The sequence below is a fragment of the Piliocolobus tephrosceles genome, chromosome 6 (assembly GCF_002776525.5).
Source record: "Piliocolobus tephrosceles isolate RC106 chromosome 6, ASM277652v3, whole genome shotgun sequence".
NCBI lineage: Eukaryota > Metazoa > Chordata > Mammalia > Primates > Cercopithecidae > Piliocolobus > Piliocolobus tephrosceles.
The window spans coordinates 32,338,771-32,352,377 of NC_045439.1; the positions used below are offsets into that span (position 1 = coordinate 32,338,771).

A 13,607-nucleotide genomic window follows, 5' to 3' on the forward strand; every position below is an offset into this window, starting at 1 on the left:
CCCGTCTCGGCCTCCCAAAGTGCTGGGATTACAGGCTTGAGCCACCGGGCCCGGCCTTTTTTTTTCCTTTTTTTAAAAGTAGGGACAGGGTTTTACCGTGTTGGCCAGGCTGGTCTTAAACTCCTGACCTCAAGTGATCCACCTGCCTCAGCCTCCCAAAGTGCTGGGATTATAGGTGTGAGCCACCATGCCCGGCCTAGGGATTGTCAATTTTTAATAAATATGAGTATAATAAAAAAATAAATACTACATGGAATCTGTTTTTTTTTTTTTTTTTTTTTTTTTTTTTTTGAGACAGAGTCTGGCTCTGTGGCCCAGGCTGGAGTGAGCGGCGCCATCTTGGCTCACTGCAAGCTCCGCCTCCCGGGTTCCCGCCATTCTCCTGCCTCAGCCTCCCGAGGAGCTGGGACCACAGGTGCCGCCACCACGCCCGGCTCATTTTTTGTATTTTTAGTAGAGACGGGGTTTCACGTGTTAGCCGGGATGGTCTCAATCTCCTGACCTGGTGATCCGCCCACCTCGGCCTCCCAAAGTGCTGGGATTACAGGCGTGAGCCACCGCGCCCGGCCTGGAATCTGTTTTATATATCTATCAAGCAATTATATACATAATGGGTAAGATATGCCATGCACCACTCTCAACACTTTGCAATACTCATTTAATCTCTACAGCTACCCTAGTAGTTAGGCACTATTTGCACCCAGGCAGCCTGACTTCAGAGCCTGTGCCCTTATCCATGATGCTGATATGACTCTTTAAAGTGGAAAAAGTCCTAAGGAAACCAAGGCTTAGAGAGAAGTAACTTATACAAGATCACCCCTGCCCTTCTCTCAAAATCCAAGCACTTATTATATCTTTGACCAGCAATGAGGCTATGAACACCGAATGTCAAGGCACAGTTCATTCTTTCAACACATTCTTATTTTAGCACCTATTATATGCCAGGTAGTTCTGTTTATAACCAAAGAAACTGTAGGAAATTGAACAAATTTGGATCAATTCTTTGGCGTGTCCCAAAAGTTATTTTTGTCAAATCTTATCATTATCCTCTCTGTCTCAGAAAAATGAAGGTGGAAAAACAATGCCACTTTGATTACTTGAGTTTTTTGGCTTCTCGGATTCTACATAACTGAATCTCCTTTTGTATTGGAGGTCACTTTCAAAAACACCAGGTATAGAGATCAAGACAGAAAGCAGAGGGCAAGAGAGAGATGAAAATATGTGAGCCCAATTCTGCTCCGAACTTGAGTTTAATTGAGATTCCAACTGCCACTCTCCCCTGCATTCTTTTGTCCCTGGCTATGACCAAGTTTACGGCTGTATCGCCCGAAGTAATCCCCGTAATGGGCTGCAATCCTGGGGGAGCTGTTTTTGTTCATTAAGTGGCCAACCTCTGAGCCACATGGAGTGCGGCCAGTTATGGCTTCTTGCCCTGGCAGATGGGCCACTTTTCTGTTTTAAACAAACAGAGATCTTTCAGGAGAGAGGAGATAGTAGGCAGGGGTTGGGGACACAACCAGAGACATAAAGGTGATGGGTACTAGAAATGAGGGCCAGAGTGAGTGGGGCAGTGGGTGCCCCTTCTAGGTCACGCAGTCTTCTAGGGCAGAATTCACTCATGTGCTGTGTGTTAGCTTTCTCCGCACTGGTAACTGTAGTTGTATAGGGCTTACAGTTTGTGAGGGCTCAGTGTAGTTCCCGGAATGATGCCAGCGGTCTGCAGGGGTGGGAGGAGTGACGGGGCCATAGACAGGAGGCAGCGAATGAACAGAGGGGCAAATGGCTGAGAGGGGGCTTCCCCTGAGGGTCAGAATTTCTCAGTGCTTCAGACTCCAGCTCAAGTGACAGGGGCCAGGCTGTGCCCAGAGCAGTTCTCTCAAGTCAACTGACTCTTACCACTTTGCCCAAAGCGCCAGTGTCTGCTTCTCGAAGTTGGGGAAACATTGCAGCAGCTGCTTGTTGGGAGACCCTGTCCCCTCACTGCATTGCACCACCCCCTCCTCGCCACCTGCCCCACCACCCCATGTCTGTCCTCTGGTTAGAGTTGTGTGAAGCGGAAGACAATTTGGGGCTTATTAGTGTCCCAGGGAGACATGTAACTTGTGTTGCTGGGACCCAAACAGCAAGAGTCTTAGCGGCAAACTCCAGCCGAGAAAAGACTGAGGAATTGTCTCACCTAATTACAGGGAATGGCCCTCTTTGTGTTTGTGATTCGGTACGGTTGTCCGATCGCTTTTGATCGCTTTTCTCTATTTGCTGGCTCAGGCCATGCTGGAATTGTGCTAATTAGAAGAGAAATGGACAGAGTGATCCTGTCAGCCCTGGTTACTGGTGGGGACAAAGCAGAATATTATTCTGAGGCAGTGTTTTGTGAGGGCCCTTCTTCCAGCTCTCATTAGGAGGAAGGGGCCCACAGGAGGGGAAGGTTCCAAATGCCTGGCCCAGCTAATGGAGCACTGGGGTGTTCCTGTGCTAATTAACAGGCTCTGCCAGCACTCACGCCAACCAGGAGCCTCACAGTTACACCTGGTATCGTCTGAAGCCCCCAGCTGCTTGAGAGGAAAATGTGCCAGGCAAAGGGTGGGAAGGCCAGTGGCCTCTTTAGGCCTAGACAGGGACACACACCCCAAATGCCAAAAAGCCTACAGAGATAGGAAAAGTCAGTTCCAGTCCATCAGAACTTACAACCGTGGAGACACCACCCTTTGCCACTCTCTGGGGTTGGGGGTTGCAAGACTCTGGTGAAACAAAGGCCACACAGGGATCAGGTATCCTTGTAGCTCTCACAAGATGAAGAAAACAGAAAATGGAGAACATAACCAAATGCTTGGAGATGGAGTTAGTGCAGGAGCTGAGAACTGGTAAGAGACTGTGTTATTTGGCTTCTGGGATCATCCACCTTGGCCCAACTGTCCGTTTCCTCACTTCCTGCTCTGCCTGTTCACCTTCCTGTGGTGGCTTAATCCTGGAGGAAACAGGAGGAGTCAGGGCATCCCACCGGAAATGAAATTTCTCGGCTACATTTCAAAGCTCCTGTGGAAGTCGAAACACCCTTCTGAAGCCACAGGGACAAGAGGATGACTTCCATCAGTTCTATTTTCACTGCCTTGATCTGGGAGAGTCCAGAAGAGCAGCTAGAGAACTAAAACCATGGAGCAGTTAGCAAGTGTCCATTTAAAAAATATGACAAAAATGGAAAGATAAAAATGATGGCATTTCAATATCAACACAATTAATACCCTGTGAACTTTAAGTGCTCTAACCTATGGAAGGCAGGCCAAGCAAATCAGCAGAGGCCTAGACTCTGCGAGACTGAAGACAGCAAGAAGCAATGAGTGCTGGTAAGAAAAAAAATGTTAATAAGAATTTGCAAACGTGTCTCCAAGCTCCAATGCTATGCTTTTCAGAATGCTGCTGCTCACAGTTAACAGATGCTTTCCAGGATGGTATTTGGAATGGCAAAGGAAAAGGGAAAAAATATCTGTAGGCAAATAATAAACAATTATTTACTGTAAAAATAGTCTCTGAAGACTTAGAACATTCATAACACTGTCCCTGCTTAGTCAATCAGCCATGCTTTTTTCTAATTCACAGAAATCTACTGTTCATCCAGATGTCTTTTTTGGAAATAAATGATGGGCCTATGATGAGAAGCAATTTGCTCTCCTTAAAATGAAATGCTTTCTTTAAAAGGGCATATTCTGGTCTAGAGCAGGTAAACTATCAATGGGTGATACCAGTAGCAGTAATGAGTACTTCCTCTTTTCCAGTTCTTGAACATGGTTGAAAAGGAACCCACACTAAGGGATTTAGTAGATGGCAGATAAATACTTGTTTTCAATCTATCATGTGTAACCAGAAGTCTGCAAGCAAATAGGTTCTGAACCCCCCCATCTAGTTCAAAGAAGACATTGAAGAACTAGATGTGTAGGAGACAACTATATCTTGAGGAGTTTTGAATTTAGTAGGAGAAATAAGATATGTACTCAGAGCCAGGCGCAGTGGCTCACTCCTATAATCCCAGCACGTTGGGAAGCCAAGGCCAGAGGATCTCTTGAGGCCAGGAGTTTGAGACCAGCCTGGCCAACATGGCAAAACCCGTCTCTACTAAAAATACAAAAATTAGCCGGGTGTGGTGGCACACACCTGTAATCCCAGCTACTAGGGAGGCTGAGGCAGAGAATCGCTTGAACCCGTGAGGCAGAGGTTGCAGTGAGCCAAAATTGCACCACTGCACTCCAGCCTGGGCAACAGAGCGAGACTCTGTCTCAAGAAGAAAAAGTACTCAGATCACTTAAATATAAGGCAGAGTGTGGTAAGAGTCACAGAGATGATATGGGTAAATGCTATAGGAATGTAGGGGAAGGACCATTTCCAGCTGGATCATCAGGTGATTATAGGAAGCATAGGTTTGATAGATGCAAAAGGGATACAAGATCTTCTAGGAACTCAAAGGCAGGAGTAAAGGCACTCAAGTGAGAAACTGGGAACCGTTCAGAGTAACTGCAACATGGACTTCATATACAGGAGAGGAAGAAAACTAAACGGAAGGGTTGATTAGGATTACATGTAGAGAGTCTTAAAATGCCAGGTCAAGAGATTGAGACTTTATTAGTAGACATGGGAAGATATTAAAGGTTTCTAATATCTTTATTAGATATTAGAAAGGATAGACTGGAAGGCAGGAGACCAAGTAGATGACGGTAAAGCCCCAAACTATCCACTAAGTATATTAAAGAGGAAGACAGTGGATTATTTATCATTATAGTTACACTTTCTGATGAGGTCTGTGCTTTAAATATCCAACTCGGCCCTCTGAGGAAAAACTCACCCTCCTGTAAAAGGGACATATTTATTATGAAGACACAGAAACCATCACATACAAAGTACAATCCTTTAACATCCTGAAATACATATACACACACACACTGTACATCAATTTATATTATCAATATAAAAATACATCATTAACATTTCTAAGGATGACAAGTACAAAACCAATAAATATAGCAATTCTAAAACATCTACTTACATTAAGTGCTGGTGAATAGGATGATGGTAAAAGAAAGAGGCCAAAGCGGACCAGAAAACCAACTACCTGGCTTCCAGTTACAGACTTGAGTTGGTTTGGGGGAGGTATCCCAATCAATTTCCCCAAACACTTAAAAGTGCCTGATGTCATCAACTCTCAAAAACAGAGCAAAGGAAGAATCTGACATTATGGCACTATTTTTTGGCCACACACACATACACACACAAACTCTTCAACCGCATTTAGTGAGATCCAGAAATATCAATCGATAATAAGTTTAAATTAAAATCAAAGCCCCTACAACCTAACCTTCTATGTAGCATCCCAGTAGAATGTTTTATTTCTCATACTCATCTTTCATATCTTATGTTCAGTCTTTTTTCCTCTCAATAAGTAAAACTACATGGATGGCCAAACGAGAGAAAAATTCAGCGTTAATTCTAGCATGAGAACAAGGCACAAATGTCAGAAAATGGTTAATGGATCAGCTTTTAAACTGAAGAGTGCCATGCCCTAGCAAACACTCACGACTCAAAACTTGACCATAACTTTTCTTGTGTCCAAACACCATCAGACTATTGCCACAGGGATCTTCTTATTTTTTTTTTTGAGACAGAGTCTCACTCTGTTGCCCAGGCTGGAGTGCAGTGGCATGGTTTTGGCTCACGGCAACCTCCACCTCCCGGATTCAAGCGATTCTCGTGCCAAAGGCCCCCAAGTAGCTGAGACTATAGGCATACGCCATCGCGCCCAGCTAATTTTTGTATTTTTAGTAGAGACAGGGTTTCACCATGTTGGCCAGGCTGGTCTGGAACTCCTGACTTCAAGTGATCTGCCCACCTCGGCCTCCGAAAGTGCTGGGATTACAGGTATGAGTCGACTGGCCACGATATTCTTATTTATTTATTTTGAGATGGAGTTTCGCTCTGTTGCCCAGGCTGGAGTGCAGTGGCGCGATCTTGGCTCACTGCAACCTCCGCCTCCTCGGTTCAAGCAATTCTCCTGCCTCAGCCTCTCGAATAGCTGGGACTACAGGCCCGTGCCACCATGCCCAGCTAATTTTTGTATTTTTAGTAGAGATGGGGTTTCACCATGTTGGCCAGGATGGTCTCGATCTCTTGAACTCATGATCCGCTTGCCTCGGCCTCCCAAAGTGCTGGGATTACAGGCGTGAGCCACCGCGCCCGGCCCCGGGATATTCTTTTGTGCAAAGTTTGGGAAACTCCATGCACTTCTCAAAACATCAGATGCTGGGGGCTGGCTTATACGAGAAATATGGAGAACACACATAATAGATTTTACCCATGGGCTAGATTTTCAGATTTTAACAAAGACAGATAAGTGGTGAAGAACTCCATGAAAGTTGTATTTAAGTCAGAAGATTCTCTTTCATGTGTGTGTGTTTCTATTATATAGATGAACTATCTCATATGTGCTGCCAGAGGGGACAATTCCACCATACCATAGCACGTTCTTTTAAGGTCAATTAGGGCTTCTAGCTTTCAACCAAATGGGAACTCCTATAAACCATCCCGTTTCTCTTGTCTTTCAGGCTACACTGACTTTCTTGCTTGAATCTGTAACAGGTTAATTAGAACTCGAAAGTCCTTTCTGTCACCTTCACATTGGTCTTTAGATCTAGAACCCAAGGCAACCTTGGATGAGCCTTTCATTATACGAGCTAATTCCAGGAGGGACTCAGGGATCCCTTTGCCTGAAGTCAGAACTGGAAGGTGGGGCTGGGAAGTAAGGAATGAAAAGCAAATGGGACTATCATAAGAGGTATAGAAGTTTTAAAAAACAGATGTACACTTCAAGAAGATTCTGGTTTCTCCAGCTGGGGATTCTGGGAACTTAGTATATACTGGAGAGTTCACAGGTCAGGCTGCATGGTCTGGTCCAGAATCTAGTTGGTCTCTGGTCTCCTTGAATCAAAAACACTTCCTAAGAGATCAAGAACAATTCAAAAGAACCCATCCAATCAACATGTCACAACTGACGGCCATGACTGAGTCAAACCAACCGTAAGATCCTGGGGCTCCTGAATCACTTCCAGAAATGAGAAAGCAGGACTTTGACCTTTAAGAATGATATGCCCTCAGCTGTTACCAATATCCGAGGCTAAGAAGGTTCAAGTCTGAAAGCTGATTGAGTAACTGCAATGATCCTTGGGTAAAGCAGATTCTTCTCTTGCTGCTGAATGTCCTCAGACGCGTAGAGTGCCAGGAACAGGGGAGAGGGTAGTCCTGGAGGTACACCCTCTGGTCTCTCCCAAGCAAGCAGTGAGGTGTACATTGTTAGAGGTGCACCGGGAAGGGAGCTTGGTTTTGAAACCCAGGACATCCTGTCCACAAGCAGCTGCTACTTCTTGGGCTTCTCTAGAATATTGAGGAACTTCCCCCGTGTCATCTCTCTGGCTGGAATCACAAAGCAAACAAATGATCAATGAAAACCTAAAATCTGAAAAAAGAATCATAGAAAGATTTAACTTAAAAATGCAGATTGATTTAAATTATATATCAAGTTGCTATCACAACAGATTTAATCATCACCAACTAACCTCCTAAAAGGGGGTAAAAACAAACCGCTATCGACAACTACAACTCTACAAAGCTATTCTGAAGTTGGCAATTGAGATACACACCAAATGACTGGGAAAGATTTTATCATTCACATTTAAACAAATCACCAGGGGATTCCCCCAAAACCTATCTCTGTCTCAAGAATCTAACCTAATACTCATGTTCACTATCTCAGGGGGTTTGCTCTGGGAGCCTAAAATCCAACCAAGATTAGTCTTCTCTGGGTTGCTGGTCTCTGGACATTTATAATCTCAAATCAAAATTAGAGATCATTTACCCTATCTCTTGGCAGTGGTAGTCCCTGGATACTGTAATATAACAGGGTTTATATTCCCTCAGTGCAGTTCATCTGTGGATGGTGTCATAAAGTAGGGTTTATAGAGGTTTGGTCTTCTTTCCCTTGGCATTGTCAGTCCTTAGATATTTAATATAGCCAGCCAAGGTTTATGTGTCTTTCTCTGGCTTTCAGCACCATCAATCTTTGAATGCTGTAGTTACAAGTGGGTTTATACAGCTACTTTCCTACATAGAAGGTTCCAAAATGAAAGTAAAACATTTCTCAGTTACAAGGGCCACTCCAGAGGTCCCCTATTTTAGATCTCAGAAAGCATACGTAGTGTAACAGCCCCTTCCTCATCCTCATCCTGCAAGGCCATGTTTTCAGATTTCTTAAATGGATTTAACAGTGCAGAAAGTTTCTGATGGCTGATGGCTGGCTCTGGAAGCCAGGCCTTCTGGAACCATGCAGTAGGCACAGGGCAGGCTGTGTGGTCTCCCAAGAACACATCTCCATCATGGCCAAAGAAGTGAGGTGGCTAGGGAGGCACCCCCAGGAATGAGAAGGACTTCACCCGGGCCTCCTTGTTGCCTTTCCCAAGTCCAGAGCAAACGGAGCTAGATGAATGGCCTCCCGCTCCCCTCTGCCCCAACTTAAATTTAACAGTTTCTTGTTTTATTGTACAATGAAGAAATAAAACAACACAAACTCTGGGACCACAGGGAGGCTTTTGGTAACTTCAATCTACACATCCCCCATCTTTCACTAGTTCCTGTGCGCCAACAAAGGGAAAGGAAATTCCATTAACTAGGCATAGAAGCCCAGTGTTGGGTCTTGCCTCACGTGCCCACAAACCCAACCCAGACCAAATCAAACAGACCATTCCTTCCTTTGTGGATTTATAGCAAATCCTGTATAAGCAAAGTTCCTATAAGACTTGCATGCAATTACTTGCTTATATAGTTGTCTTCCTCTACTAAAATGTACTGAAGGCAGAGACTGTTTAGTGCTTTGGACTTCTCTCCCTCGGCAAAAGATCCAAACAATCAGATGCAAACTCCAGAGCACGTGCTCTCCTGTTCACTTGTCATCAGAGATGTTAACATTTCTGATTAATTCATATAGCCCTTATTTTATTCCTCATTTCTTTATCCTTGCTCTGCTGCAGTGCAAGATTCTTACTGACCTGCTACAGACTCAGCGGACTGGATAAATTATAATACACCAAAGAACTAGAACCAGAAATGCAAAAAATGTTAGTTTCCTTCCTTTCCATCAACAAGTATGACTAGTTAGTGGCCCTCAGTGCTCCATTCTCTACATGATGGGAGTCTTTTTAAATGTGCCTTGCTTATTTGACAAGAAAATCATTTCCCTTAATACAAACAATGCCAAGTTAATGGAGAGACTGGGGTCAAGGACTAACTACTCTAGAGAAAATCCAATCAAGTACTGTCTTGCCCATAGGAGGTAGCATGGGCTTCTTGCAGAGAACATAGGATTTGAACTCAGTTTAAGTTCCAGCTCTAGCACTTAGCAGCAGGGTTGTGCCCAACACCCTGGGCTGGGCAGATCTCTGAGCCTCAGTCTCTTCATCTGTAACGGAGGGTATGTTAACACCCTACTTTTCTCTTGGATATTAGCAATGAACACGTTGGGTTATTAGCAATGAACACAACATTTTCCAGAGGTGGGTAAGGTCTCTTGCATTCAGTATTTTCTGAGTGAGTGAGTGAATGAATGAATGAATGAATGAACTGCACACAGGGAGGCTAGCAAACAAAAAACTCCATTCCTTGGAATCTTTTCCCTCAGTTTGAAGGAAAAGAAATTTCCTTATACTTTTGGGCAGATTGGGTCTCACTTATTTCTACTAGATGGGTTATCTGCCTACTCTCAAGTTTAAACATGCAACAAATGATCCTGCAACACGGCTAGAAGCAGGAGCTCTGGAAACCAAACATGGGCAATACAAAACTCTTCTGGAGAGAACACAGCCTGGTTCCAAAAATTCTGGGCCTGGAGCACTGCACTCCTCTAACTAATGATTTCTGCCTGCTGACCTTCAGACCCACCAACTCCTTACTGTTTTTCCCCAAATGGGAAAATGACCAATATTTTTAAGACTTAGAATTTTAAAAGATCCACACAATTTAAGGGGTCAAAAGGGTTTAAAAGGAAAAAAAACAGATATTCTATTTTCTAGAAGTCTCTCAGTGGCAAGCTCTCCTTGAATTTAACCAATCCTTTTTAACAACCCTTTTTCCACTCAATCATTCCTCCCCCTTCAACCTAATCCAAGTACACAGAGCTGCAGGAAACCACTGTAAAAGTAGAAGTAATTCAAAAGACATCATATCCTACATGGGAGGAGAGAAAGTTTTCCTACTCGCCAGTCCCATATAGGAGATATACGAATGTATGACACAGCCGCTCCCTAAAAGAGGGCTGTGCCCTATAAATCAGATGCTAAGCACCAACCCCTTTTTGTGCAGAGAAATTGCTGTGGGTCAGGGGCTGCTCCAGAGCACGTGCCCTCCTGTTCACTTGTCATCAGAGATGTTAACATTTCTGATTAATTCATATAGCCCTTATTTTATTCCTCATTTCTTTATCCTTGCTCTGCTGCAGTGCGAAGATTCTTACCGACCTGCTACAGTAATCACCACCCGCTAACCGCACCCCCCCAACCTAGTGAAATTGTTTAGTGATGCCAACCGCGCTTTTAATTTGCAAGACATCAGACACAGAGGTAATTTATACTAACATCTGTTCATTTTTGACTTCTGAAACAAACTCGCACATGCTGCTACAAAATCCCATTAGGAGTAGGGAGACAGCCTTCTGCTACTATTCTGTATTCCTCGTCTACACACACACACACACACACACACATACACACACACCTCTTCTAGTAGGGTCTTATAAATAAACGTATTTTACTCTTAGCTTTTTAAGCTCCCATCAGGAATTTCAAATCTCTTTGGGGAAAAATCTTCAGAGATGACTACTGCCTGCTTACAGAGAAGAGAAAGCCACTTCTGTTCCCCACTGCCTAGTTCTCTCCCTTCTTCTTCACAATGGTTATAGCTTGGTATAATTCTAGAACGAATAGCCAGCATAAGACTACATATTCTTCAGCTTGGCACTTCCAGTTCCTCCATTTTCTCCTGTTTCTTTGTTCCCCATAATGTATTATATTATATAGAAAACAATTCTAGACACAATAAGATTGGGAGAGAGTGTTATCTAGAGTAAGTGAAATCTGTCAACTATTTTCTTTTTTTTTTGAAACAGAGTCTCGCTCTTGTTGTCCAGGTTGGAGTGTAATGGCGCAATCTCAGCTCACTGCAACCTCTGCCTCCCCAGTTCAAGTGATTCTCCTGCCACAGCCTCTCATGTAGCTGGGATTACAAGCATGCACCACCACGCTCAGCTAATTTTTTGTATTTTTGGTAGAGACAAGGTTTCACCATGTTTGCCAGGCTGGTCTTGGACTCCTGACCTCAGGTGATCCGTCCGCCTTGGAAGTGCTGGGATTATAGGCACGAGCCACCTCGCCCAGCCTGTCAACTATTTTTTGATTCTGGATTTATTCTCTAAGATTACAAGGTTTCAAAGGAAGGCAACACCGCTTCCATTCTCATAACTATGCCAAGAGGGGCCCACTGGTCATCAGCTACTGTTGCATGCCGTGCAGGAGAGAAGCATGACCCCTCTGTCAAGTCATGATTTACAGGCCCTATTGTGTTGGACACAGATCACAAATTGAGAAAGCCACAATTGAGACTGTCACCATAGGGTTAACACGTGAAATGCTGCAGAGAGTGTGGAGAGGGGACTGGCTACTATACAGCGAGAGACAGCAAATGGATAGACTACAATGAACTTCCAGGTTTCCACTGTTTCTGTTATCCCCCACCCATTTCGTAGTTTCTCCAGGGCTATCCGGTTCATGGCAGTTGTAAATACCTGGGTATACTTGGAGAGGTCAGGGTGAAAGGAGGAGTCCACTGTACCTGCTCTGAAAGTGGTGTGTGGTTTAATATAATCTCTTCTTTAGACTCTCCAATTCCTCCACCCTACATTTAGCCTTGCTTCTGGCTCACTTTCCACAATGACTATCCCCAAACTGCCTTCTCTGCAGTAAATTTTTCTGGTGGCTGGTTGAAAAAGATTCAGTGGTACAGATTGATTTCCCACTGGTGAGGGGATGAGGGATTACCAGAGGCACCCTGGTTAACGAGATTGGGTGCAGAATCTCTCTCAAGACCAGCCTCTCTGCCAGGGCTCTGCACCTTTTGGCAATGACATATGGGTTTTATTACAGAGAGATTGTCCAGATTATAACTTTAAGGCAATTGCCTGATAAAATTCTGCTCAGCTTTTATGTAGTGAACAATGTAAAGTTTAAGTAACTTAATGAAGTGGAAGAAACTCATAGTTCAGTTTTTCAATTCCAATGCAAACTACTTTAAATATTTCTATGCCTCAATATAATTAAAAATATTTGTGAAGGGGGCACGAATTGCTTTCCACTGGTTTTCTCCCATTCAGAAGAGCAGTTAACAGGTTGCTTTTAGCAGATTCTAATATGAGTGGCCAGGAAACAAAGGAGACAACATAATATTGTGAAAAGAACAGGACTTCAGCTCTTACACTGACCCTGGGCCACGCAGACAAATTACCAAGTTATTTTTCTGAGCTCCTTTCCTCATCCATTCAAGGTAGGATTGATACAAAGTCACATAGGCATTCAATAAATGCTCGCTACTGTACAACTATTTCTTTCATTTCAAACACAAAGTTTATTTAAGCAATAGGATGTCTGATGGGAAAACTATCTAAGGTTCATTTCTTTTAGAGTAACTTATCCCTACTTAAAGACATATTGCCCTACATGTAACAGCTATGTACAAGAGAGTTTAAAAATGGGTTGGTTTTAGAATGACAAGTGAAAAACACCAAAATTCTCCAATTTAACAAGGTATGGAAGGATTTTTTTTTTTTTTTAAATAAGAGACAAGGTCTCGCTCTGTCAGTCAGGCTGGCAGCCTCAACCTCCTGGACTCAAGTGATCCTCCTGCCTCAGCCTCCTAAGTAGTTGTGACTATATGCGTGCACCACCTGGTTAATTTTTTTTTATTTTTTGCAGAGACAGGATCTTGAACTACTAGCTTTAAGTATGGAAGGATTCTGTGTTATTGATTTTTATTAAAGGATGAGAGCAAAATAACTTAATGAAGTATAAAGATAAGAGCTAGGAATGAGCATGCCACTAATGGAGAAGGGGGGCATTGCCACAGAATCAGTATTTATCCCCATCTTATCTCCATCTGATGTTGATCAAAATATACCATCGGCCATTTAGTTTAAAAAATAAAAAGTCAATATGCTTGTGCACAAATGCCAGTCACTTTATGCACAATAAAGGAATGAGAAAGGGGTACACAAAAGGACAGAAAAAATCCACACTGTTGTAGTCAGGATGGAGTTCAATGGAGTTGTAGTTTTCTGCGAATGTATTCCTGGTCTGTGGGAATAGATTTCTGGAGTAAAGAGCAGGTTCCCTTTGTAGTAGACACCTACTGTCTGCTGCTGGAACATATCAATTGTATCCTTATTTCCAACTGTGCAGGTGTGTCTATCTCATTAATCGGCTGCCCATCAAATTGGAATCTGATCTGCCTCATTGATAAACTGTTGTTCACAGTGA

At 43.5% G+C, this 13,607-nt stretch overlaps 1 protein-coding gene across 2 annotated transcripts in view; it reads right to left on the reverse strand.

Annotated features, from left to right (window-relative positions):
• Window positions 1-5,947: 5,947 nt before the first annotated feature.
• LIN52 (lin-52 DREAM MuvB core complex component) overlaps window positions 5,948-13,607 on the reverse strand; it is a 115,583-nt gene continuing 107,923 nt past the window's right edge. Inside the window, exon 6 of one of the 2 annotated variants that reach the window (XM_023183780.2) lies at window positions 5,948-7,449. In XM_023183780.2, coding sequence (XP_023039548.1) covers window positions 7,394-7,449 — 56 coding nt within the window. In that variant the 3' untranslated portion in view covers window positions 5,948-7,393. The remainder of the gene's footprint in view (window positions 7,450-13,607) is intronic. The other variant, XM_023183773.2, reaches the window with a different exon arrangement.